The 26,349-nt window shown below is 38.3% G+C and overlaps 2 protein-coding genes across 10 annotated transcripts in view; one reads left to right on the top strand and one right to left on the bottom strand.

Moving 5' to 3' along the window:
- The window catches only part of arhgap24 (Rho GTPase activating protein 24), a 64,089-nt gene extending 45,554 nt beyond the window's left edge, over positions 1–18,535 (top strand). For 4 of the 5 annotated variants that reach the window (XM_044144084.1, XM_044144083.1, XM_044144086.1 and 1 more), the window contains 7 exons: positions 6,357–6,479; positions 11,471–11,678; positions 13,487–13,619; positions 14,370–14,443; positions 14,528–14,649; positions 14,729–15,899; positions 16,094–18,535. In XM_044144084.1, coding sequence (XP_044000019.1) covers positions 6,357–6,479; positions 11,471–11,678; positions 13,487–13,619; positions 14,370–14,443; positions 14,528–14,649; positions 14,729–15,899; positions 16,094–16,358 — 2,096 coding nt within the window. In that variant the 3' untranslated portion in view covers positions 16,359–18,535. Of the gene's footprint in view, positions 1–3,531; positions 3,686–6,356; positions 6,480–11,470; positions 11,679–13,486; positions 13,620–14,369; positions 14,444–14,527; positions 14,650–14,728; positions 15,900–16,093 lie in introns of those variants that run through there. The other variant, XM_044144087.1, reaches the window with a different exon arrangement.
- A 2,269-nt stretch (positions 18,536–20,804) lies between these two features.
- The window catches only part of mapk10 (mitogen-activated protein kinase 10), a 39,067-nt gene continuing 33,522 nt past the window's right edge, over positions 20,805–26,349 (bottom strand). For 2 of the 5 annotated variants that reach the window (XM_044144089.1, XM_044144088.1), the window contains exon 13: positions 20,805–25,144. In XM_044144089.1, coding sequence (XP_044000024.1) covers positions 25,002–25,144 — 143 coding nt within the window. In that variant the 3' untranslated portion in view covers positions 20,805–25,001. Of the gene's footprint in view, positions 25,150–26,349 lie in introns of all 5 variants that reach the window. The other 3 variants (XM_044144090.1, XM_044144091.1, XM_044144092.1) reach the window with 3 other exon arrangements.

Genomic DNA, 26,349 nt, shown 5'->3' with positions numbered 1-26,349 from the left:
AAATATTAAAGATTTATGGTTTTGGCTAATAAAAACTATTAATGTTTTATTCTTTGTTGAGGCCATGACAGATGTTTCACTGAACTTGAATTCATATAACTTCCTTCTCAGTTAGTTGGGAAGAAAACTCACATATTGGGAATGGAAGATAGTTAATATTTTGCAAAGAATTAACTTGATCAAATTCTAAGTAAAATTTGATCTACTTTGGGTTTTTACAGGATTCTTAGACCGAATGTGAAGTGTAAAGGGGTTTGCAGGTATTTCACAGCACAGTTGGATCCTTTGTTGTCTCCCACCTGTTTTTAGACCATTAGTTAAAGTCTAGTCAGCAGCTGGACACTTGCTCAAGCCGGTGGTCACAACTGGAAGGAACAGTTGTTATCTGAAGACAGACGAGCTCAGATAGCAATTATGACATGACATGACATGACAGAGATAATTTAATATAATGCCAAGTTGTCAGTCATCGGTTACTGGGAATGGAATTGCTCAGATGTGTGCTACATAACAACCTGTTAAATTTACTCGCGTGGTTCAGCTGTCAGATTCATTAGAAAGGTGGATTTGTCCCTGCAGATTAGGGGTCAGTCTTTGCCTTGAGCACAAGACTTAAAGTACACTGGTGTTTTTTGTTCACTAGTGATGGTAGGATGGAGGATAAGATGGATGGAAGAATTAGAGGAGTAATGTTGGTGCTGCCACCATCTCTTGTGCAGAAGACTGAGCATGACCAACAGTGAAGTTGTCAATAAACAGGAGCACCAACTTCAGATTAACTCACACCTTGGTTGATAGGATATGGCTCAAAACCTGATGCAAGCACTTTATTAGCTTCCTTTTACTGACAAGGCTGAGACTAACGGGCAGAGTGAGGAGCCACAGGGGGATCGGAGTAGTGGAAAAGAGGAAGACAATGGATGGAATAACATTCATGTGCAATATCTAGCCATTGTCACCATTATGTCTGAATCTGCCACAGTCATAAATAAAAAGTTGAAGTAGAATAGTGTTCTGTACATGAGAAACAGACAAGGACTGACTGTTTTTCAACAAGGGTGTGGCATCTCTTGTTCTTGTTAATGTCCTTTAAGAAGAGAACGCTACAGTTTTTGTATATTGTTGGAATTTTTAATGCTTTTGTAAAGCTGACAATACTTTAACAATTGGATCAAACATTTTTGAGTATTCTGTGGAATCATGCCTTGTTACACATTATAACTACTTCATTGTTTATAAAATTGTATGTCAAGATTCTTAACACTCTGTATTGTTGAACCCATGAAATTTACTTAGTGGAGCATAATAAATGTGAGGAAATCTGTCCAAAACACTGTCCAGTCATTTTACAGTGGTAGAAACGTAACAACAGGCACCAGACTGAACTTTAAACCAAATATTATTCTGCATTTATTTGCACACAGACCTCCACAGCAGTCAAAGTTACTAAACTTTTCTCAGATTCCCTGACACTGATTTCTAGTACAGGCTAAATAAGTAATTGGCACCGACATGTTGGGACAGAGTTGTGAGAGTTCAGTAATCCAAACTGTAGTCTGGGATTTTTTTGGTGCTTGCAACAGAAATTGGGTGGCTTCATATAAATGAAAAGTATTTCCCCCATCTTTTGAAACCCAGAGACAAAATACTGAGCATCAACAGGAAATGGCAGCAGGAACAGGATTGTGCTGTAATGGACATGGTATGCCGTTTAATCGTTTTGCTCTCTTGCTTAACAGCTTCATAATAATGTTTTGTTTTGTTGTTTTTTTTATCTAGCGGAAATGCTATCTATCAAAGCAAGTAATGGAACTGAATTTAAATGTGCTCAGAAGCGCACAAAAACAATGTCTTTGCCAACTGAAATAAGCAATGCTTGCAGGGTGCGGTGAGAAACTTTCAAGTGAGAAACTTGGAGTTAGAGGTAATTAGTATAACTGAGTGAAATAACAAATTCCCAGCTGTTGGGGAAACAAATTGTGTTTGTTTTACAGCAATGGAAGCAGTACGAGGGAAATGAAAACTATTGTTACGTGTCCAATAGAGGGCAGGGGAGGTATAAACTTTTCATAAATGTTATTTACGTCTCTAAAGTCAAGAAGAATGTGAGTGCTACGTTGTTACAGAGCAGAAAAGTTTTAGCCTTTTTTTCTTAGGCATTTAAACATTATTCTCCCATGGAACATTTCATATTAAATTTGTTAAATTTTTTTAAACAAAATTATTATTTTTGAAAAGTAAATAATTAAATTTAAAAAACTTTTGAACTGATTTTAAAATATGAAAAAAACAAAACAAACATAGCTACATTATACGGTATTAACTTTACCAAGCACATTTATGATTGAAATGTCAGTAAAAATATTACTTTTTACAGCACAAACAAGACACAGATGCAAGTTAGGTTTATGCGGGGCCTGCTTATCAAAGAAAGTGTCACACTAACATAAACAATTTTCTGACTGATTTAAATGCAAGAAACATGGAGGGCGTAGATTTAAAAAAAACAACAAAACAAAACAAACAAAAAAAAAACAGTATTTGATTGGCACAAGATGAGAAGATGAACTTGGACTGATTTTATTTTAGACTTTAATTCAGATCTACATCATTGAACACAGACAGGTTGAGAACTATGTCAGAATAAAAAAAGCCTGTAATTGTTGCTACATCTCTACAGACAGATATTTAAACAAGCATGCATGCAGTCTTATATATAAAGGGGACTTTTGGAAAAGAGAAAGCTGCTGTAGGCCTGTCAAATGGACAGCTGTCAGCTCCCTGTTGACCCACAAATGGTCAGTAAACTGTTGACCATCAAAACACCAAGCTTTGCACTGGAGGTGATTTTAACATTTTTTAGTGGCCCACCCAGAATTGTTGCTTGAATCTGAGGGAGAACTTGTGAAAGGAACTGAAGACTAGAGATCATGGGATGGAGAATTTTTGACCTCAAAGACCAAGGTCTCATCGCAAAAGAAGTGTCAAAAAAAACAAACAAACATGCAACAACCTGGTCAGGATTTAAAAGGATATATATATATATATATATATATATATATATATATATATATATATATATATATATATATATATATATATATATATATATACATATATATATATATATATATATATATATATATATATATATATATATATATATATATATATATATATATATATATATATATATATATATATATATATATAATATATACATATATATATATATATATATATATATATATATATATATATATATATATATATATATATATATATATATATATATACTGTGTTACACCATATATATATATACTGTATATATATATGGTGTAACACAGTTTAACAAATTATCATCATTGATAGTAATTGGGGGGGCTGGGTTCGGACTCGACTTCTGAGCCCTGGAAAAACTTGCTACGGCCCTTGGTGACTATCTCTCCCGGTAAATCTGACACAATGTGAATGCGCATACTCGTCGATACGTGATCGTTTTCTCATTCTACTAAATCCAATAACTGATCTGCCACCTAGCGGCGCTGATCACGTGGTGAACTCCGGGCTAAAGTAAACGCCGAGCTCCGGGTCGCGAACAAAGTAAACCTGGAGCGGCGGAGCTTTGAGAGCAGCTGAAGAAACACTCCCATGTGCGAGCACAAGTGAGCGGCTCTATTACCCGGTTAGTACATGCTTTACTGTGGGGTACTAGTTAAACTGAAACATTGTTACGCGTCGCTGCTTGGAGGGATGTGGGATGAAATTAAACTATGGATTTGAGGAAGTCAGGAGGTGAGCCGGAGCTGCCTTTTGTTTGTTTTTCACAAATGGACGCGTTCAGTTATTATCGGGAACGGATTTTTATATGTTTAATACAGATAGGATGTCTGCTGGCATTTGGGAGGGTAGAGACAGGCGCCTGGTGAAAATTAATGCCTCCACTGCAAGGTGTAGGCTAATTAATTAATGAGAGCGCTGAGGACAATCAATAGCTGGGGGTGACTAATCGCTGGACTAGAAGGAGAAACCATTACACTACTTAGACTTGATTAAAAACCTCCCTCTTGAACACACAGCCATAAAAAAGAACAAAGCGAAACTGTTTTAATTATAAAAGTTATTAAACTGGTTGTTTATTGTGACGTTTGGCTCAAAAATGAAAAAAAATTAATTAATAAATAAAATAATAATAGATAATTAAATAGACAGATATATACGGAGATCCAGAAGTGACATGGATGGATGGATGGATGGATGGATCGTTTCACTTCTTTTAAAAAAAAATCTAAAATAAATGCATAAAATGTTTTTAACTACATTTTCAATAAATCCATTGTTTTTAATATCCACATTATATTTACAAAACACATGAGCATAATTATTTTATTATTCAAATATCAATATGTTTCCATGTTAACCAATCAGGTGGTACTATTCTGTGACCCACAATAATTAGGAATTTATTTGATATTTATGTGCTATATATGTGTATTTTCATTTCTGGAAAATGTACACTATTTATGTTTTATTTATTGCATTGTGATTATTTTTTATTTATTTTTATTTTTTTTGTGGTACCAGTGATATTTGAGACAAATTAAAGCAGCAGATGCTAAATTTGCCACTGAGAATGAAAATTAGTTGGTTTGCTTACTAAATACAAAATTCCAAATATAATTTATTCAATGTAAATGAAATTATTGACCATAGATAGAAACAATTTAAAAGTTTATATTTCCATAGTGCATAGTTTCTGAACTAATTTATGTTTTGTTGTCCTTATGAACAATGTGAACTGTTTAACACTAAAAAAATGTCCATAAAAAGCAAGATCAGTTTATCCCTGAATAAGATAGTTGACGATATATTTAGTGGACTAAGTATGTAACTCAATATTTGAATAATTAGAATAACAAAAGATATACTGTTACGACACTGAAACATTCTTTTCGATTAATGACTGCAAATTTGAAGAACTGACTACAATTTTGCAGGACATTTCTCTTTTTACATTGTCTTAAAGTGACTGGATGTAAACGCTGATCCACCCTTAGCAGCTACGCAACATGTCAGTGTCACAATTAACGCAACTTTCCAACTTGTCTCTATGTAAAATTTAAGAAATACTTTACTATTCTTGAAACCTTTACTAAACAGAATTAGTGTTTAGTAAAGGTTTCAAGAATTTTATTAAGGATGACCTTTGATCATGGATATCTGACAGGGAACTCATCAAAATGCTTTTTAAGTTAAGTAAAAAGAACAACAAATTTTACCTGCCTGATATTGTAAAACAATATTTTGTATGACATATAAAACACTTTTTACATCTGATAAACAGTATTCAGATTCATCATGGTTTTTTTCTAACCTGGAGGTAATATCACTTCAAGTGTCTTATTTTGAAAGAGCCTAGATTGAGATTGTGACGGGAGCCTTGCAGATGTTAAATGCTTCATGAGGAAAACATACGGTCTCTTGAAACCGTTAATGAGATCTCATCAGAGCAGACAGTGAGCGTAAATTTCACTGTCAACGTTTACGTCTAAATTTAGTCTGCTCTCCAACCACTCAGGGTCTATGAACTCGTAAGCCGGCATGCCATAACGCATTGTTGTTTTGATCCTAACAAATTAGCAGTATCCTTTACATACAGGTTTCAACTGCAGAATTAATGACTGACCCATCAGGGCTTTGTTTACCTGAATGGAAATGTTGAATTTTGGAATTTTGTTGTATTCATTGTAACCCGCTGCCCTTGCCTCTGGCGTTGTGTTGGTGTCTATAAATAGTTTTTGTTTGGCACCGGCAGACCTCATCCTGGGATACAATCAGTGGATCAGGGTCCCTCACAGTTAAAGGCGTGATTAATGCAGCTGGTGGTGGGTCGTGTTATTAGCTGATTTCACCAGAAGTGCATTCCTGTAAAAGATCTGGGGTCCTTTGATTGTTCACCCTCTTGAAAAGCCATAAGTGCATAGATGCTTTTTAAAGCACATGAGACAAATGGACAACTTTTTGCAATTTTCTGCTGCCACGGTTGACGTATAAATATCCAAAACACAACTTCTATAATTTAGTGACATGTTCTCTTGTCATTCCCATATTTAAGAGTGGCTAAAAGAAATGAGCCTCTGTGTCACATCATAGTCATACTTTAAGGAAACAGAAAGTAATGCATTAAAAATTTAACATTTTATTGGAAATGTTACAAGTTGGGGATGTTTGCTCTGTCCCATAAATCCATTTTGCACAAAGAAATCAACAATGATGATAGACACCAGATAATTAAACTTCTCTCAATAATGTTACGTTGTTTTTTTTTTTCTCTCTTATTTGTTTTTCTTGAACAGGAGGAGATAGAGAGCGGATGACAACCAACCATGAGACCTACCTACTTATGGCCAGCACCCAGAATGACATGGAGGATTGGGTGAAGACGATCCGGAGGGTCATCTGGGCTCCATTTGGTGGAGGTTAGCATGAATGCAGCCCATGTTTTTCCTTATCTGATCAGCAATAAGCGAAGTTGGGAGCAACGCGGTGATCCACCTGAGTTATACTTGCTGTTTTTGTCCTCACAACAGTTTTTCTTGACAGAAGCATACGTGAGTTCAATGTCATGAGGGGGATCAGTCGTGCAAATCTCAGTTTTTGTAACTTTCTACGCATATGTACAGCATATTCACATTTGAATAAAAACACAGCACAAATATTTATTCTGAAGTGTCACGTACCTAAAGGAAGACTCTTGAGGTTTGTCATTAGTTGTCTAATAGGAATGCACTTTCTCTATGTAGCAACTACTCACAACACACCTGAATCAGCAAATGAATGGCTCCTTACCAGACGTCTGCGGAGCTTAAAGATTGAAAACTGATGAGGGACATCAGCTGTTTGATTTGGGTGTTTTGGAGCAGGGATATGCGGTTTCTCAATCTGGATTCTTGGAGATGTAGTTACTGGTAACAATCCTGTATTTTGTCACAGTTTGGGAAATTGTTATAATTTTTATCAGTTACTTTGTATTTTTGGATGTTTTAGATTTGACATTTTTTTATTGAGCACACCTGAGTTAAAGTCTCAATTCTTATCATTTATTGGGTGAAATGTCATGCTATTTAGTTAAATGTTTGACCTTTTGTTGATCACATCCCATTAATTAAAAATGGTTTTTCTAAGATTTGGTTTAAGCATTGTGTTGTTTTTTTTAAGGATTTAGTTCAGGAAGAATGATCTACTTTGTGTTGAGGCACCTAAAGTCCGTCCACATGCTGCTGGCCAACCTTGGAAAAGAGTAGGATTTTTGCCTGTCTAAGGAGCTGGAAAATATGCAGCAACTCCTGTTGGAAATCATAGCATCATCCATCATATTTGTTATTTTTTCTTCCATAGTCTCTACCCAGCAAAGTAATAAATGGGTTTTCATCAAATGTGTGTCAAATAAACCAACACAACCCTGTCACTGAAAAAAAAACAACAACAAAAAAAAAAAACCGGTGCAGTCCATTGATGCTGTAATTGTTCTGTGACTTTGTTGGAATTATTCTGCTGATTATCGAGTCTCCCGCTGCGTCGCCGTGGTTTGTTATTGACTGTCCTGGCAGACACTGGCCTAGATTGTGCATTAGCGGGGCACAAGTGCAGCGTTTGTAACCAGACAGGCAGTTCAGGCAGCCTTCATTGACCAGCAGAATAGATGAGGCGGAGTTGGCCCCTCTGTTTTCAGTGCAGGGAGTTTGATGTCTATTGCAGTTGACTGCTTTTCAAAAGGACGAGCCATTTGTCAAAGATGCCACAGGAAAGGTGGCTCCATGTTTGAGCCTCGTCCGGGCGCCCCCTCATACTGGCACGCTCACACACACCCAGGCATGCGCGCACACACCCAGACATACACAGAAAGATTACACACATCAGCCTTTAACCATTTTGCAGCAGCAGCAGTTAACAACTGAGCCCTGATAGGCTGATTATGACTGCTGAAAATTCTTGAAAAAGTTTGCTGAAAGAATGCTGGACAAAGAGAAAGAGCCCAAAGTACTGACAGCTGGACAAATGCATTAAGTACCGGTCAACAGTGAGACAAGAAAGGAAGTGGTTGGCAGAAAATGTGCAGCTGTGGATTCTCTATCTGGATCCTTGGAGATCTATTTCACGGTAACTACCTGTTGATGATTTATATTTGGGAATAGTTTTTGGAGTTTATTTTCAGTTGCAGGAGATTGGGAAGAGATGTATGATGCTCTTGTCTGAAGCTATGTTTTTAATGTAGCTGAATCCAGACTGACAGCTCTAATTATCTTCTTTTGTTTCTCCCTATTTTTCTTTGCATTTGTTGCTTGCTGGTTAAGAAATAAACTGCCCCTTGGAGACAATGAAGTTTATCTTATCTCTCCAAAAAACTCTTCAATTAAACGTCTGCAGATGAATGTTCAGAAGAGACAGAGCAACAATACTTGTAATTTTCTCATTTTTTAAAATGTTTTTGTTCTATTTAAACAGCATTTGGCTTGAGTTTGCATTCAGTTTTCATCACCAACTTGTAAAAATCCTACCTTTTTCTGAATTGTAGCTGTTCAAGAAATTTAAAAAACACTGAAGTCAGGAAAATTATTACATTTTCACTTCAGCTCTGTTGCTATGTTGAAAATCAAACTTCAAGGTTCAATGATGTGAGAGCAGCTTGTAATTTCTTGTGTACCTAATAGCTATCCTGGTTCCTCAACATAACAAGCCAACTAGTTTCCCCACCTCTAATTGGAGAATAGGCATTGATCCTGGGTAATCTCCCATCTTTCCCAGGTTTGAATTTTAATGCAAATGAAACAAAACATAAGAGCTTCCACTCTTATTAGATACGATTAGGAATACATTATTGTAGAGATATAACATAGGAAAAACAGCGTCAACTCTCTTCTCTGCTATCAAAATTCAAACTTATATTCACGAAAGACTGATTTTGGCTAGTTTGTGCAAACATTTTTGCAGAAATAATACAAAATAAACTGGTAGGACTCATTTTAGGTCAACATCGGTGTTGGTGCTTGCATCATTTGTGTGACTGTCAGGGCCTGAGAGGTTTGACGGAAACCCTCGAGGGCTTGCAGGCTGTTTAGAGGTGCCACTCCTGTGTGTCGAAGGTTTGCGTTTTAAGTACAACCTGTCCAGAACGGACAGCAAACATGCAGGAAAAACGCACTCGGAAGCATAAGCTGTTCAGCACACGCTGTTACATGTGACCCAGGGAAGCATTCCTTCACTCATGACTGGAACGTCTGGAGGAAAGATCTTGTTTTCAGTCCCTTTTTCTCATTTGGTCATTTGTGTGGTTGTCGATACAGGAGGATCTATGATTTATTCCCAGGGTGAACATTAGCATAATTTTTATTTTGAAAGCAGAAACTCAACTTGAAGTGATTCTTTGAGGATATGTTTAGCGTATGTTTCAGCCATTTTTCAGTTTTCAAATAACTGCACACTGTTTTATTGTCTGATAGAAAAAAGGAAATGGATGCATTCTTTGCTTTCCAGCCCTGCTTTAGTTTTCTTTCATAACTTCATAGAGGGATTTATGGGGGATGCGCCTGAAGATCTGCAACTCTGTGTTGTCATACCATAAATTCATTAAAAGGCATTTTTTTCAAGAAGCTGACTGGATCTTTAATTTTTAAGAGAGGTGAGTTTAATAACATGCATAATATTGTCAGACAAAAAGTGTTTAGTGCAGGATCTAACAGCAATAGATGACTTTGTGATCCAGAGGAAAATCGAAAGGGAAACATGTACTTAAAATATGTTTTAAGTGGCTCCCATATTCTGCAGTTGTATCGCTTAGGCTGTAAAATGTGTCATGTGTACGTTTGATAAGCTTTGTCTAATTTGGCCAGTGTGCCTGGTCGTACCATGTCCAAGTGTCTGAATGTGTGTGAGTAACTTCTGTCTGCGTCTGGAGACTGAAAAAAATGCAAATCTAAACCTCTTTGTGTGGCAGCCTTAATCTCCTCCTGTGCTGTGTTTATATGAGACGGCAGTCTGCCTCAATCCGTCCAGGTGTACGACAGATTTTTTTTTGTTTGTTTGTTTTGTTTTTTTAATTGTGTTTGCAAGTTGGAAAGAAAACACATGTATTTTGTAGCCATCATCAAGCTTTTGGCATAATTCAGACTGGATATTTGATAGCTCTCCTTGTCTAAATTTGTAGCGCTCATTTTAATTAGATGGTTTCCCGAGGCGGATTGGACTTTTAAATAAAGTCCAAAAATTTCGATTAAGGCTTTAGTTTGGCCTTCTTGAAAACCATTCCGCAAACCTGATTTGTCCATTCCAAAACCAGACTGCGGATATATTTGGATTAATTGTCCTGGTGCAATACTTCATTTATCCATCTAACCCAAACGATTAACCTCGGTGGTGGGGGAAAGTGGTTACAATTTTTAGAAAAAGTCAGAAAACAACATGTTATGTTCTGAAAACTGCTGGAACATCAGTGGCAGAGTTATAATTGCCATAGAAAGTGTTCGCACAATGAAAGGAGCCTCTGATCCAAAATGGACACTTTGAAGCTTGACTAAGATTTGCAGTTGTTTACAATGACAACCCAGTAACATTTTGGATTAATACTTCATTCTCATCAGATAAGCATAAACCTGTTTGACCAAAATGGCAAGAAGTATATTTGAATGACCCAAGGTTAGGATTTCAAAGCTAAGGCTCTGTCACAGTTTTTGTTGTTGCCATATCTAATAACATATTGAAAAGCTCTTGTTGGGTGGGTTTAATTAGAAGACAAAGAAGCGGAGTTTCTAAAATATCAAGTCCTGTCGTATCTCTGAAATATGTATGCGATTTTTGATTCCCCCCTATTCTGAATAGTGTGTGAGTTTTAGGCTCAAGAGATCTTACTCTTGCCATGTTGTCACTGTCCTATTTATTTATTTGTTTATTTCCATATTGAGTGATCAATTGCTCATCTCAGAGAGACATTTCACTGTCCTGTGATTATCCCCAAGTGGTTGGTTGACCATAAACTGAAATAGTAACACTGTCATCAATTTCACATTCAGTTCAAGCATCCAGTTGAGATGAGTGAAACATTTACTTAGTGTATCATGAGATTAAGTTAAGTGGTATTTGAGTCTCAGTTGGATTCTGTAGAATATTCTCCCTATGGATTCCTGGGTTCACTTTTACCACTCTAGGTTCTTCTCGCAGTTTGTTTTTACTGTTTGTTTTAAGTCAGTTGCCCTCTCTAAAATACCCTTAGACCTGAGTGGTCCGGGTTATTTCACCTGCATTTGTCTTTATGTTGCCCTGTGATTGACTAGCAACATGTCCAGGGTGTACCTTGCCACTAAACCCTTTGAAATACTACTGATAGGCAGTGACAAGTATTAAACACAATTGTTTTGTTATTTAGCAAATATTTATTATAACAAATACATCTGCGCTACTTCTTCACATTCTCCAGGGATCTTTGGCCAGAAACTGGAGGACACAGTGCGGTATGAGCGCCGGTTTGGGAACAAACTTGCTCCGATGCTGGTTGAGCAATGTGTGGACTTCATTCGCCAGTGGGGCCTTCAAGAAGAGGGTCTTTTCAGACTGCCTGGTCAGGCCAATCTGGTCAAAGAGCTTCAAGATGCCTTCGACTGCGGGGAGAAGCCCTCGTTTGATTGGTAAGAGAAGAACATGACTGGACCTGAGTTTACAAAAACTTTCATTTCGTCTACACCTCTATGACAGCATATTCATATTTCTAGTTTGAATACAAAAGCATGGGCACTGGTCAATTTATGCTAAAGAGAAGTGGTGTGGTGTAATTAAATGCACTTGCTAGCATAGTCCTCCTTAGTGCAATAACTAAAAAACAGACACACTTAAAAATGTCTGATGATAACATGCAAATTAATTTTCTCTAACCTGATAATCATCCATGCATCTTTCAGGGTGGTGGCTAAAGCACCTTTCATGTAAAATCCTTTATTGCATTTCATTGGCAATGACTCCATCCATCTCTTCCCTGATTAGCCTCTCTAACCCCCTGCTGGTCTCGCCACCTGTCGCCTGTTGGATCGTTATCATCACTAAACCCAAATCCTTTTCTTTTGTAAGATCACCTAAGCTTGCCAATGCAGACTTCATTTCTCCTCTCAAATCCTTTTCTTGTTTCCTTTTTCCCTCTGGTAAAATGTAGGGTTCTTGCACGTGTCCCGGATTCATGCTTTGCTTTTTAATAATTTGAAAATTAGCATATTGAATGTTACACTAAAACTGTATGGCATTTCAATTTCAAGAAAAAGACATCTTACAGTTTTTTGTTTAAATGTTGCAATAGTCCATTGGCGAATCGAACAAATTAAATAAAATGTTCAATATGAGGGGGTAAAAAAATAAAAAGAATAGTTTAAAGTCCTTTTTCAAGCTTCACAGCTTCATGTTTATGTTCTTTATGCTTTTATTTCAAGTTCTGCACTAAAGGGACACTAAATAAAATTCAGAAGTTGTACCGGTAATTGCTCTGTTTTAGTGACATTTAGGACAGACACATAAAAAAAGCCAACTATTGTTGCCCAAATGAATTATGCTAGTGTGCCATTCTATGTGTAGATGATAAATGCCAGGCAACCAAAGAGTACAAAGTGAAATACTGAGTATAAGATTTAAACATCTTGTGATAAAATCTCCGTGGTCCATAATAAACAAAGTCTAAGATGTGTAAAGTGAGCAAAAAGGAACACATTCATGAATAATAGTTGGCACACATTAACATGGTAAGAAGATACTGATCTTATGAAAGCACATAAGATCAGTGACTGTAGCTTATGTCGACCCAGCAGCAATTTACAACAAACCCTTGAATAAACTCAAATGTGACCTGCAACACCAGGGAAACAGTAATTGAGTGACAGTAAGCAATTGCCTTTAACAACATAGAGATGGAGAGACGCACCAATAATGCTACAATAAGATCTACCTCAAAAGGGGTCATTAACATTGAACATACTAATTGGAATCAAAAATATATATATGAATAAAAAATGCACCAACTAGTTCTGTCTAAAATCCTTCGACATAAGTATCATGATCCTCTGTGTCATATACTTCCAACAAATCTTTAAAAACTGTAGCACAGTAGGCATTAGCATCCTCTTTTCATATAAATTATATAAAACTTTAGAGCTAAGCTACTTGCTAAAAGCAGACTGATAGGGAAATATAATTAATTAAAAACCATCACTTAAAGTCTGGGTTTGACACAATAAGCAAAAACATTTTAGCACATTTTTTTTAATCTGTACTGTCTTGTTGTGGATTTAATGCTTGTATTAAACAGAAACATGTTGATGTGGTGTTCAACGCTGAAAAGCATCTTACATCTTTCTAAACAGTTACTTCTGTTTAGAAACATAATACCACATAGGCCTTATCATAGTTTCAGTGTTATCACCGTCTTGCTTGTTGTCACCACCTTATCTGTCTACAGTAACACAGATGTGCATACAGTAGCATCTCTGCTGAAGCTGTACCTCAGAGAACTACCCGAGCCTGTCATCCCCTTCCAGAAATATGAAGAGTTCCTGGCCAAAGCCAAACTCCTCGGCAAAGATGATGAAATGGTAGGAAATGAAAAATTATGCTTTTTTTCCCCCTTGTATATGTCCTGCCACAGACTTAATCCCTGTGTCCAATCATAAGGTAGGTGACTGGTATAAAGTTAGCTCTGAAAATCCTCATTTTAGTCCCGTTAAAGCTGATTTATTTCCACCACAGTCCATGCACCGCTCTGCCTCCCGCAGTGGTGGACTTTTCCTGTTGTGGACCACATGAACAGGGTTTCTCTTGCATTGTAAAACACACTTTGTACCAGATGTTCTGTGCTGTTCAAAACAGTTTGTTATAAGTAAGTCAACATTTTTGGCTACAGTGTTGTTTGCAAATCCCGAAAACATATCCTGAACAGCTTCCCTCATTTTTTAGCATTCTCCTGATGTTAAAGTTAAAACATGATAAACTGAGGAAAAGTTCTACATATACTTCAAACGTACTCTTTGAATGTTTTCACTTTCTGCGGCGTTACAATCACAAACTTCAATGTCTTCACTTGTGATTGTATGCAGCAGACTACCAATGAATTGGAAGGAAACCAACCTGAGTCAATGCTTTGTTAAATCATATTTTGCTATATTTTCACCTAGCAGACCTTTGATATACACATCTACTAGCTAAGTAAGAGACGTCTGTTTGATCATAAATTACATTTCACATACAGTTTTTTTTTCTTTTTTCTATTTTCTTTGTTTGTTTTATATAGAGTTGTGGTTTGGGAATTTTAAGATTTCAACATAAAAAAATTCTCTAACCTGCAGGGTATGAAGGAACTGAAAAGGCTTGTGGAAAGTCTACCTCCAGTAAACTATAACCTCCTCAAGTACATCTGCAGGTATGTGTTACAATAGATGACATTTAAGCACCTGAAGTGGTTAACAGGTAAAAACCTGTATATATATGTTTATGTTTTTCATAGATTTCTTGATGAAGTTCAGTCATACTCAGGAGTGAATAAAATGAGTGTTCAGAACTTGGCGACGGTCTTTGGGCCAAATATCCTAAGGCCAACTATTGAGGATCCGGTAACAATCATGGAAGGTCGGTGTTAAGAACATCCAAACTGTCTGTTACGGTGTTTCCTTTATATAATGATTTATGATCCCATTTTTTTTCCCAGGAACTGTCCTGGTCCAGCAGCTCATGGCTGTTTTGATTGGCCACCATGACGTGCTGTTCCCCAGAGATGAAGACGAGCCGACAGCACTTGAACTCGCTAACAACAACAACATTGAATCGCTGAAGGGACAAGTCCCCACAACTACCTCGGCTGTCAGCGCCCTGTCTCAGAATACAGAGAACAACAACACGCAGCTGATGCGGCAGTGTGTTTGGGACACAGAGTCTCAGTCGCACCGCCAACAAGTAGACAACACCGGCTCGCCGCGATCGTCGAGCCCGAGGACAGTTGTCACAGGACGCTTTGAAATGACACGTAGTCCACCCCTGATGGTGAAGAAGAACCCAGCTTTCAGTAAAGGCAGTGGCATTGTTACTAATGGTTCCTTCAGCTCCTCGCCCCCAGCAGATTTTGATAAGACCCAGAACCTGACCGGAGGTGGTAGTTTGCCCATGCGTCGAAGTGGGGCGCTTAAAGGCCCGGGCACAAAAATGGGCACCAGCGGGGTGACAAGTGGAGGCAGTCCTGCTGCGAATGGGACAAGTTCTCTTCGACTGGGGATGTCAGGGTCTGATATGACCACAGGAGGCCCAACCAGCCGCGGTGGTCTTTGGGTCCAAAACAGCTGTGTTGCACTTCGGGAGAACAAGACGCGCGACGTCTCCAACAACGGGGATCAAACAACCAATCAGCACCGCCTGTCCACGTACGACAACGTCCAACTGAACCATCAAAACCTGCAGAACCAGATCACCAGCATGTGTCTTAACACCAGCTGTGAGGACAAGCAGAGCGTGGACAGCGCCACCTGGTCCACGTCCTCCTGTGAAATCTCCCTCCCTGACAACTCCACCTCCTGCCGCTCCTCCACCACCACCTGCCCGGAGCAGGACTTCTACAATGGACAATACGAAGACCTGGACGGACCAGCTCAGGAGGGAGCGCCTCTGCAGACGGGCGGAGGAAGAGGAGGTGGCGGGAGGAACAGCAGCAGGGAAGGGAGCGGAGATGGAGCAGGAGGGAGCAGTCGCGGCACCAGCAGCAGTGATACCAGTGAAGGTTTCACCACTGGGAATGGACCTGGGAACCACAGTGCTCTGCACAGTCTGGTGGCCAGTCTGAAACAGGAGATGCACAAACAGAAGACAGAGTATGAGGCCAGGATAAAAAGGTGCAGATTCCATTTCTAACAGTTTTCTTCCATTAGTGCCCTGATTTATAGAAATAATTAAGTTCATGAAGAAAAATAAAATAGTAAGTTGTAGATCACTTTCTTTTTCCACAAATTGTTCTGTGCTGAGGTGGTTTGTTGATAAATTGTTCGACTGTAATTTCTCCTCGTGCTTTTTGTTTTTCTTGTTCCAGCTTGGAGCAGCGCAACCTGGAGCTGGAGACGGAGATGGTGGGCCTACACGAGGAGCTGGACCAAGAGAGGAAGAAGTACACCATGGTGGAAATCAAGCTGCGTAACGCCGAACGGGCCAAGGAGGATGCTGAGCGGCGAAACCAGATGCTGCAGAAAGAGATGGAGCAGTTTTTCTCCACGTTCAGCGACCTCACGGCGACTGGCAACAGCACAGCCACAGAACCCCGCCGACCGGACCGAAACAACGCCATCTGGATACAGTGAACGGCAGACTGCGGTTCATTTATTCATTTCATGGATGTGAATGCTGATGGGACTTGAGGCAGGATTAGGATGCTGACTGAAGGAAATCTGGGCCTGTTTTATATAAAAAATATATATAAAATAAACGTATACAGCTAAAAAAGGGATACCTGTGTAAATACGGACATCACCTGGAGTGATGTCGGGCTTACATTATATTTGTACATAGCGTTATTTAAACACCTCATGGACACTTTCTAACCTTCTCAGAAACTGCAGCGGTGCTCACTCACACTGGGAAGAAAAGCTTCATCAGTGTGTCAGTAAACTGTACATTTTATGTGGGGAATATCAAATGTGAAAAAACATGAAAAAAAAAAAATATCCTCAACCTTGGACCTAAAAATAATCAAGTGATACTTCTCACCAATTGTATTAATTTCTAATTGCCCTATTGTGTCATTCTGTGTGGGCTCATGTACATAGGGGGAAACGATGCAGACGACTGGAGGCAAATGTTTGTAACTGAATCTGTCAAGTAAATGTTCATGATATTTAAGCAAAGTCGTCACGGGGATATGTTTTATATCAGGATTGTTTTTGTCCTTGCACTTCTATGTTTGTCCAGTCTCCACCAGTTGGTACTGAATGTTCCGTCAGTCAATCTGCAAACCAGATTGACTGACACTGCAAGTATATTGTGTATTTTGCTTGTACTTCTGTGTAGTTATATTTACTCTTGACCAAAAAAAAAAGAACCTTTCTGTAAATATTTTTTTTTAGATGTTGAAGACACTACTTGTTAGTCTGCACTGTGGTTTTGTTTTTGTTGTTTAAATGGCATGGTAGCTGTACAAATGGAGGTTTTGTAGCTTTAAAATTGCAATTTAAGCCTGGCACAACTGGTCAGTTGCATACAGTACCAGTTAGAAGTTTACGCACACTCATCGTTGACCAAGCATGGCATATTCATTTTGGGCTTTAATTGATGGATTTGAATTAATCCTTCCTCATGGTGGAACGATTATCCAACAAACCTCAGTAAATAAAAAAAATAATAATTAATTTTTCCGTATAATACAAGCTTCTGTCAATGCCCATGTCGTGCAGATGGACATAAAACGATGCTCCATGTTCAACTTGCCCACAGTCGTTGCTTATAGTGGATGGTATATTTCGAAGCTTTTATGTATAATGTTGACATAGTGTGAAGGAAATTCACAATAAATTAAAAGTTGTACATCCACTAGTAGAGTTTCTTGCTAGATAATCATTCCACCTTTGTGACAGAACACTGTAAAAATATCATTAGGGCCTTCACTTAATATAAGATGTATTCCCGTAACAAGTGACTGACTGGCACTGTCAGAGATTTAGGCAACAAATATTTGTCCAGAATACAGAATTTGAGGAGAAAATATACCTTTTCACTTCAAGAGATATGTAGCAAATTCTTGTGGAAATTCTAATTTAAACTCTGATTGAATAAAATGCTAATTGTAAAAGATGATTGTATATAAACACCCATCAGATGATTTTTTTTTTATTAAACCTATGGCACAAATGCAAAAGGTGCTGCTGGATAATTACCAACACAGCTGTTTTTAACTGAAAAAAAAAAAAAATCTGACTAGAGTAAGAATTTTGTCAGCATCAATGACTTTAAAAGCCCGTCTGTTAGATCTACTGGCAGATGACGAACGCATGAAGGTGCATGAGGTTCACGAGGGTTTGTGTACAATAATTTAATACGCGTCAAGTGTATCAAGACTTTTCTATTCACCAAGCGTATGTATGTAGCTTCAAACCAAACGTCTACACACGGCCTGGATTCGCTAACGGGTACAAGTCCGGTCGTATGAGTCGTGAACGCGCTTAACGCTTCTCCACCAGAGATTGTTCCCCATTTTAAACCTGCTGCTGGTCATTGCAGGGCATCTGGGATGTGTGCACAGAGAAAGAAAGTGCCTGGACAACCAAATAGAGAGGTGACTCTACACTTCTCTCTTCACACTCTTCACCGGGAAATAATAGGCTTTAGGCCAGCTGACGGTGCCACCTCACTCTGTGAATTCCACGCTAAGAGCAGATAATGGACTAAGGTGATGGCGGATACTGAAACTCGTGCAAGACGTGATACTTGATGTTCAAAAGATCCTTGAAAAGACATGACATAAATAAAAATGCATTTCCTGTGATTCTGAGTCTGGGTGTTTTTCAGTGAATAAATATGGACTTTTTGTGTAGTATATAACTAGAAGAGTCAGAGTTGGGTGTTACTTGGCTATAATGTTGATTATAAATAAGATTCACGTTTTGCGTTATAGCTCAATTTTATGTTTAAAGTTGTCTGTGTCATAAAGACAGGAGAAAAATGGGGCTGTGTTACAAGAGTAGAAGCTCTAAAATGTCAAAATTAATATTCTGGAAGGAATGCAGTGCACACATTATTGTTATTTTGATGTACGGTAACTTTACCAATAAAACAAAACCAAGACATCAGCTATATACAGAACTATTAATCAAGCAACACAGGGAGCATATTTATTACATATAAACTTTATCATGATGGTTAATTACCACCAACACTAAAGAATTATTCTTACATACTTTTTCAATGACTTAACTGTCTAGCTGTGATTCTCTCCCAGATGACATCACTAAAGGCGCTACTGCTGTCATTACCTCTTGATTTTTTAATACAGCATGCAGATCCATAAAGCAGTTTTATACTAAATTTAATTAACTAAACACTAGTACTGAAAATTATTTAGCATTCTCATTCCAATAATTATGTCCTGTTTTCGTTTTTTTTTTCCAGTGGTAGAATTTGTATCTTTGTCAACAGACTCAGCTGTTTATTATTTTTGGTTCACCTCTATTAGAGTGGGCCTGTTTATGAAAAACATACAGTATTCTTTACTTCTGAGTGGTTTAAGCAGCCACCTTGCTAAAGTGTCTGTGGGTGTTTGGATCAACGATTGTCCCTGAAAATATCAATCCTGAAAATATCAAACCTGAAAATTAGGAACGGTAAAATAGATTCTTATTAGATTTTTACATCCGGGATTGGAGCAAATATTAATAAGAATGTATATACAGATTTTAGATAGGAAAAATAATATTTTCTCACCATAATCTATTTCCCACAAATCCTACAGACCCTCAAGGGGAATGTGAATCAATATGTACATGCTTTTCTTCCCAAACCATATTAAAGTTATTGCACTTGCCTTGATGGTATCATATACTAACTGAAAACTAATTTCCAATGTAAATATTGGTACCCCATTATGTTTGCTAGTCACCAAAGCAGCACTGTTGATACTGAGGAAGTGAAAATGATTCTCTGTCACACTTCTAATAATTCTACAGTATATTGTGGTTTCCAGGAATCCCAGGAGACAGCATGAAAACTTGCCTGCTAACTTCCTTGAGGCTACGTCTGCAACCAGATCTGAACTAGAAGTGACAACATACAGGAACCTGAAAGGGGATTCAAACTGAGGTCCTATAGTGGTGTTAGGTCTTACAGTGGAGTCTGCAGGTGTATGCTATTGGAAATCTTGTCATATTCCTCCAGTCAAAACTGCCGCCCGACTTACTTTTGCTCTGAATATGAACTTCGTTGTCCTTAAGCCACTTGATGTGAGGATTTGGGTTTTCTGTATTGTCTTGTCCACCCCTTAATTGATCCCAGCTGTGTCCTGTTTCCACTGATTACCTTCCCTGTGTATTTATACCCACCTGTGTCTGTGTTTCCCCATCAGGTCTTTGTTGTTTCCATTTGTGTACTATTACCAGTTGCTACCAGATTCTGAGCTCCTTGCCTCTGCTCTCTTGTGTACATAAATCTCTTGTGATGATTTATGTGCACTTCCTTCATTAAAATCATCATTTGCACCTCATCCTGGCTCCTCTGCTTCTATCCTCACCATCCAAAACCGGACATCATGACAATTAATCCAGAAGACCTTTTTTCTTTTTTTCCCACAAAATGTACTTTTCTCACAATGCCATCTATTTTGTAAAATGCACACAGCATGATGATAACATGCTGTGTTAAATCTGGTCCAAAAATCAAATTTAGCTGCAAGACCCGTTGTTAAATTAAGGTCTTTATCCTTGTGTGCCTTTGCAACTGTATCCTACTTTATGTTGTTTTTGACTTGGTAGATTCTTCTTCTCTGAGTAGCTTTTCATAGCATGGTGAAACAGGGTTGTTGTTTTTTTTTTCTGTGGAGGTTTACACATGATTAAAATGGGCTCTCAGAAATAAACATTTTTGATTATCTTAACTTACTAAGCAAACACTAGAAGACTAAGGAATAAAATCCCTTTTCCTTGTGTATTTATTCTGCAATAACAGTTTAGGAGACTTTACTCATCCTGCCAGACAATATGCATGATACTTGTCTACTTTTCATATGAAAGACTTAAATTAAAGAACAAAAAAATCAACCATAGTCCAAGATCAAAGGTTTTCTTTATTTTCAATCACATACATATACTATTTGTACATACACAGTTCCTTTAAAATGTTGTGTTTACAGTAACAGCTTTCAATATTTTTTTTAAATCTTTTTTTTGCTTGTTTTGTTCTGTTTTCATTTGCATCAATTTTGACTTTTACTCGAAACGCTATATTCTGAAGCTCTGAGATCAGCGTGAAACAGATACAGTTTCTTTTTGTGTTTAACCTGACAATGTCAAAAAGAATGACTTGTTTAAAACAGCACGGAGCAAAAGAATCAAGAGCGAAGGAGTCGGAAAAGAACTGAAGAACAACATCACCTGATTCAGATGAGCTATACAGGGTTTCATTTTTGGAGACACTTCGCCTGACCCTCACAGTAGTTTGCCTCCCTGTTTGAGTGCAATAAAAATGTTTATTGCATTTTTTTTGGAGTGTTATTATTTACAGTTGAGCTTGTGTGAAAGAAAATCAGTAGGTTGGGGGTCAATACTACAAGACGTATCCTAACCTGTGACGTGTATACTTCTTTTTTTTTAGTATTTGCAATGTTATGGCTAAATGACAGGTCAGTCATCCTCAGGTTACAGATAAAAGTCTGAGAGACATACATGTTGTTGATTCTGAACACACGAGATCACCTTGAAATATTTCCGCAAAAATCTGGATCATGATTGACAGTAAAGTTTTTGAATCCGTTGGTTAATGTGACTGAACACCAAGAGACACACAAACAACTTCCAAAACACACAACTGAGTTTGTCTTTGACATTCTTGAAAGCAACAGCAGTAAAGGTCCGGATTAGGTCACCACTTAAAATTTCAGGACAATGACATGCGTGCTTGTGAAACTCTGTTTCTACATTCGGTGTTGGGGGGACAAAAAAAGACAGCAGTTTGTGCGACAAAACCTTCTTCTTCTTCAGGCACATTAACCAGGATCAAAAGCACCTTTAATCACAAGAAAATTGTCCAGAGGGATGTTGAATAAAATGATTAACAGTTCACATTCAGAAAAGAGGAGGTGGGGGGAAAGACATTAAGACATGTCAATATTACTGTGACCAGGAACATGTCAAGATATGAAAAAGAAGAGAGTGTTTACATGGTTCAGAAATGCCTTGTAGAAAAACTGTAACACTACTGTGTGTATTTGTGGTACAAAGGAGCCAACTCAAGCTGTGGAGCTCCTTTAGGTGAAAAAAAAAATTATTTGAACATTTTAAAACACAAAACATTTCAAAGTCGCACCCTGTTTTTGAAAGATTGCCCTGACCCAGACCCTGAACAGAAAGCCAAGCTAGTCGTAGCTTTTTCTGGAGACGCCAACCTCAGTCGCCCTCTTCTCTGTGGTACCTACACTGCACTGGCTTCAGGAGTGTTAACAAAGTAGCTGTTCGAAGTCAGGATTTTTTTGGGATTTTTTTGGATGTGCACAGTTTTGTGGCTAGACTGCAGGAAAACAATTATGTTGTGCTGCTGAGATTGAGACTATATACAGGCAGACGCCACCAACTCAGCAATTCTCCACACCTTTCTGTACAGTGGAGACATCCTGCTGCATTTTTATTTTGACAATTTATTTAACAAACAATGGCTTAAGCCAGGAGTTATCAATCGGCTTAGTTCATGCTGTGCAGTTCAAGCGAGGTTGTGACGAAGAGACCATTAGCAGTTATCTTACTGGGTCGCTATAATAGCAGAAAAACAAAATGTGGCACTTATGGCAATGGAAATCAAAACATATCACATGTAATTGTTTCTTCCTTTCTTCTTTCTTTCCTTCCTTTCTAGGCTTTCCTCCTTTTAACTCTCCATCCTTCTTTTATTCCAACCAATGGGTTGTCAAACAAACTACCTAAAAATGGATAGGATTTGAAATATATATATATATATATTTCTAAAACAATTTCAATGTAACCGTAGCAACATACAACATACTTTTGGGCACATTTAGTTTGTTTGTTTGCTTGTTTGTTAGGATCCCTATTTGCCATTGTTGTGACAATATTTAGTGCCCATTAAATTACTGACTTTAAATAATTTGCCATTTTGCCTCAATATTAAATAAACACAATTTCATCATTGACACTTTGAATATTTATTAATATTCTTAATATCATAAGAAGCTAAATTCAGGTTCACCAGTTTTGTTTGATTTCATAAAAGTGGAGGGGCTGGTTGACTTTCAACCTTTCATTAATATCTTCAAAGCCAAAGCAGCACAAACAAACGTTTTTGCTGCACAAACGTAGTCGAGTTAATTGACACCCATTTCTCTGATTTGAAGAAGGTGGGGGGGGGGCTGGTTGACCTTTGATGACCTCTAGGAACATTTCTTTGTATCTTTAAAATCATAGCAGCACAAACACCATTTTTTGCTGCACAAACGTAGCACAACGTTTGACACCGATATAGTCTGATTTGGAGAAGGTGGAGGGGCCGACTTCACTCAGGTAACGCAGTGTAATGCAGTGGAGTGCGGCTGAGCAGTGCAGAACAAGTACTACATCTCTAAAGACTTAAGATGCGACAACTTTGAATGCGCTGGAGACGAAGCTGAAAAAAGAGCTAAAAGAGCTCACAATTTGAGTGGCTAAATAACTAGGGCAATCCTGAAAAAAAAAAAAAAATGGAGGTTAAACAAGGCCTTCCCACATCCTTTCACCAAACTGTGGTTTAGGGACTTTTTTTCTTCTTTTTGGTGCAGCTGCACTCCTTTACTCCAAATTAAACTAGCCATGTTCAGATTCCTCCCACTGGTATACATAAATAGATGAACCATTCAGTCAGGAATTATGGCAGTCGAATCCTATCCAGCGGCCTATTTAAAGTATGATTGCGTAGCATGCGGTAACAATAAGAGCGTGTTTATTTGTCAGGTGAAGTCACAGCTTCAAAGTTAACACTCCTTGTTTGCCCTTAAACCTCTCCACTGTTTCACCTTTGTCTCATTGAATGGTGTTAAAGGAGTCAAATAATTGGAAGAAGCCTCTTTGTGGTTGAACCACAGTGAAACATTTCCAATTCTTTCGACGGTGGCGGTTTATACAGTGACATGCAACGCCGTAGGTCAGCCCATGGGGTGGTGGTGGGACTGTTTGTACATCGCCAGGGGAAACAGCATGGAGATTACTCACCAGTGCAAATTATTTCTGAGAACACAGACCGTTTCATCCTTATTTTACCATTTTTTCAGCTTGCCCGTGTTTCACAGACACACCCCTGTCCTTCTGAGACCAGACCCCGCCTTCTAATGTCTGTGGTGGAGTTAGTTTACATAGCACATGAATATAAGTCTCTGTACAGACTGTTTTTTTTTTCTCTCTCTCTCTAGCATACAGTGTGATTTGCACAGTTTTAATCTAATCATGCACAACTACGGCGATAGGCAGAGGGGCAACCGAGGTGTAGAGAAGTGATGTGGCAAGGTGAGCGCTAGTCTGACAAAAACAAAAACGAAGCAAAAAAAATCTCCCAATGTACTGGCCTTCAGTCCCAAATCTGTCTCCCCTTCAGCTGTACAGAATTACAATATTTACAAGTAGCTGTGGGTGAGAGCGACTGCACATTCCCTGAAGATGTACAAAACCCAGTAAACAGTACAGGCAAAGTTGCATTTCAAAACTCATGTTGGGTGGGAGTGACTAAGGAAATGAGTTGAGGTTCAGAGTTGAATGCAGAAAAAAATGGAAATTTCTTTTGTAACCAAAAGCGATGAAGACAATGGCTGCCCACCTTGCCACATCGATTAGACACAGATGCTTGTGGAAGTAGTTAGGAAGGACCAGCAGCCGGCCAAAATGCATTTTACAGGAGGCGCGGGGCTTTTTTGTTTGGATGCCATATACAAGATGCGTGTGCGTGTGTGTTTCAGGAGTAAGGGGTTATAAGCAAAGCAACTAGAGGATCAGTAACATATATCTCAGCTCATTATCTTTAGTTTAATGCCACTGCTGCTTTTTGAATGACAATGCACAGGCTTTGGGTTTCATCATGTCAGACTGTTTCAATAGCTTATGTTTTTGTTCAGAGTATATTCATTTTGATCTTTCACTTTTTTTTACTTTTTTTTTTTTTTTTTTTTTTTTTTGGTTTTTTTTTTTTAAACATCGTTTCAATTTCATCGGTCATATCTGTTGGGTTCTTCACCTTCGGAAGTACATGGGGTTGCGCAGGCAGGCGGATAGTCACCTGCAGCACCCCAGGGGTCCCGCGGAGGTCTCCAGGCTGCTGTCAGTGTCTGAAGCCAGGGTCTGGTCGGTGGACATGGAGGAGATGTCGTTGATAGAGGAGGAGGGAGGGAGGCTCTCGCTGCTGTTCACGGCTGCACCTGTGCTACGGGAATCAACAGCAGCAGGAGGGTTAAAACGTAAAAGAGTTCTGACGGGGGCAGATTGATAAAACAATATATATAGCCAGAAGATACAGTTCGCAAGCACGGACAGCACAGGGGGGATGGATGCTGAGTGAAGTTGAGTTGCATTACTGGGACAGAGATAACAACATTAGTAACATCCGCTAAGGGGAAAGAGTCACGACTGCAGCTCTGATCAGATGTTCCCAAGCAGCCTTTGGAGGCATGAAGGTCAAGTTTGTTCATCGATGCATTTGAACAGTTTTTATGCCAGGATAAACAGCTAATACAGCAAACAGCATGAGTGCATAAGTTTAAACTTATTGTGGCGCAACGTCAAAATTACACATTCAAGTTCAAATATAATTTATACACAGACAACCCATTAATATTTCGTTTGATGTACCTTTATCTTGTTTTTTCATCAAACTTCAAAAATGCTTTAACTGTGTTTCGTTTCGGGTTTAGCAAAGGCTTTGCCAAAGCTTATTGTAGCCTGGTTCATCCATTCTGAACAATGCTTTGACATGTGTCTTTGCTCACTGTTTGAATAGGTATATTCAAATTTCTTGCCACTTCTTTGCTATCATGAAATAACCAGAGATTAGTTTCATAATATTTAATAATGCCCATATTGCAGTGGGCAATTGTACAACGTTTCTGATGACTGCTGATCAAAATAGGTTTTGAAATGTTTAAGGCTAACACTAGATATCTACAGTGGCCACAGGCTAATCCTATAAAATACTACATATATGTAAATATATACTATTCTTAACACCCGAACTGGGTGACAGGAAAACGGCAAATTGTCTGAGGAGAATACAAGTAAAATAATCAACCAGAACAAAGCAAAAAGGTTGTTGACTGCTACAAGTGTGTGTGGGTTCTCTGCAACTCTCGAAGAGGCTTCTGATCCTGCATGGATTTTGAGAAAATCCACATTATATTAAAAATGCTGCACCCAATTCCTGTTGTTAAGGATTACTGGAGTTGTATGTTTTAGCATTATTGCAGCCTGAAAAGAAAAGAATAGTTCAAACCCCCAAGTTATTATGACATTCATGTCTATAAAGATTGTCTCCGAGCATCTGACCAGAAGTATACAGTGTGTGATGAGACGAGAGAGATTAAGATTTGAGTTGTGTGGGTTCTAATGAAAGGCCATTAAAAGCTCCCCG

This window comes from Gambusia affinis, linkage group LG17 (assembly GCF_019740435.1).
Source record: "Gambusia affinis linkage group LG17, SWU_Gaff_1.0, whole genome shotgun sequence".
Taxonomy (NCBI): Eukaryota; Metazoa; Chordata; class Actinopteri; order Cyprinodontiformes; family Poeciliidae; genus Gambusia; species Gambusia affinis.
Note: the sequence above shows the minus strand (reverse complement) of the source record. Positions and strands in the feature narration are given on the sequence as shown.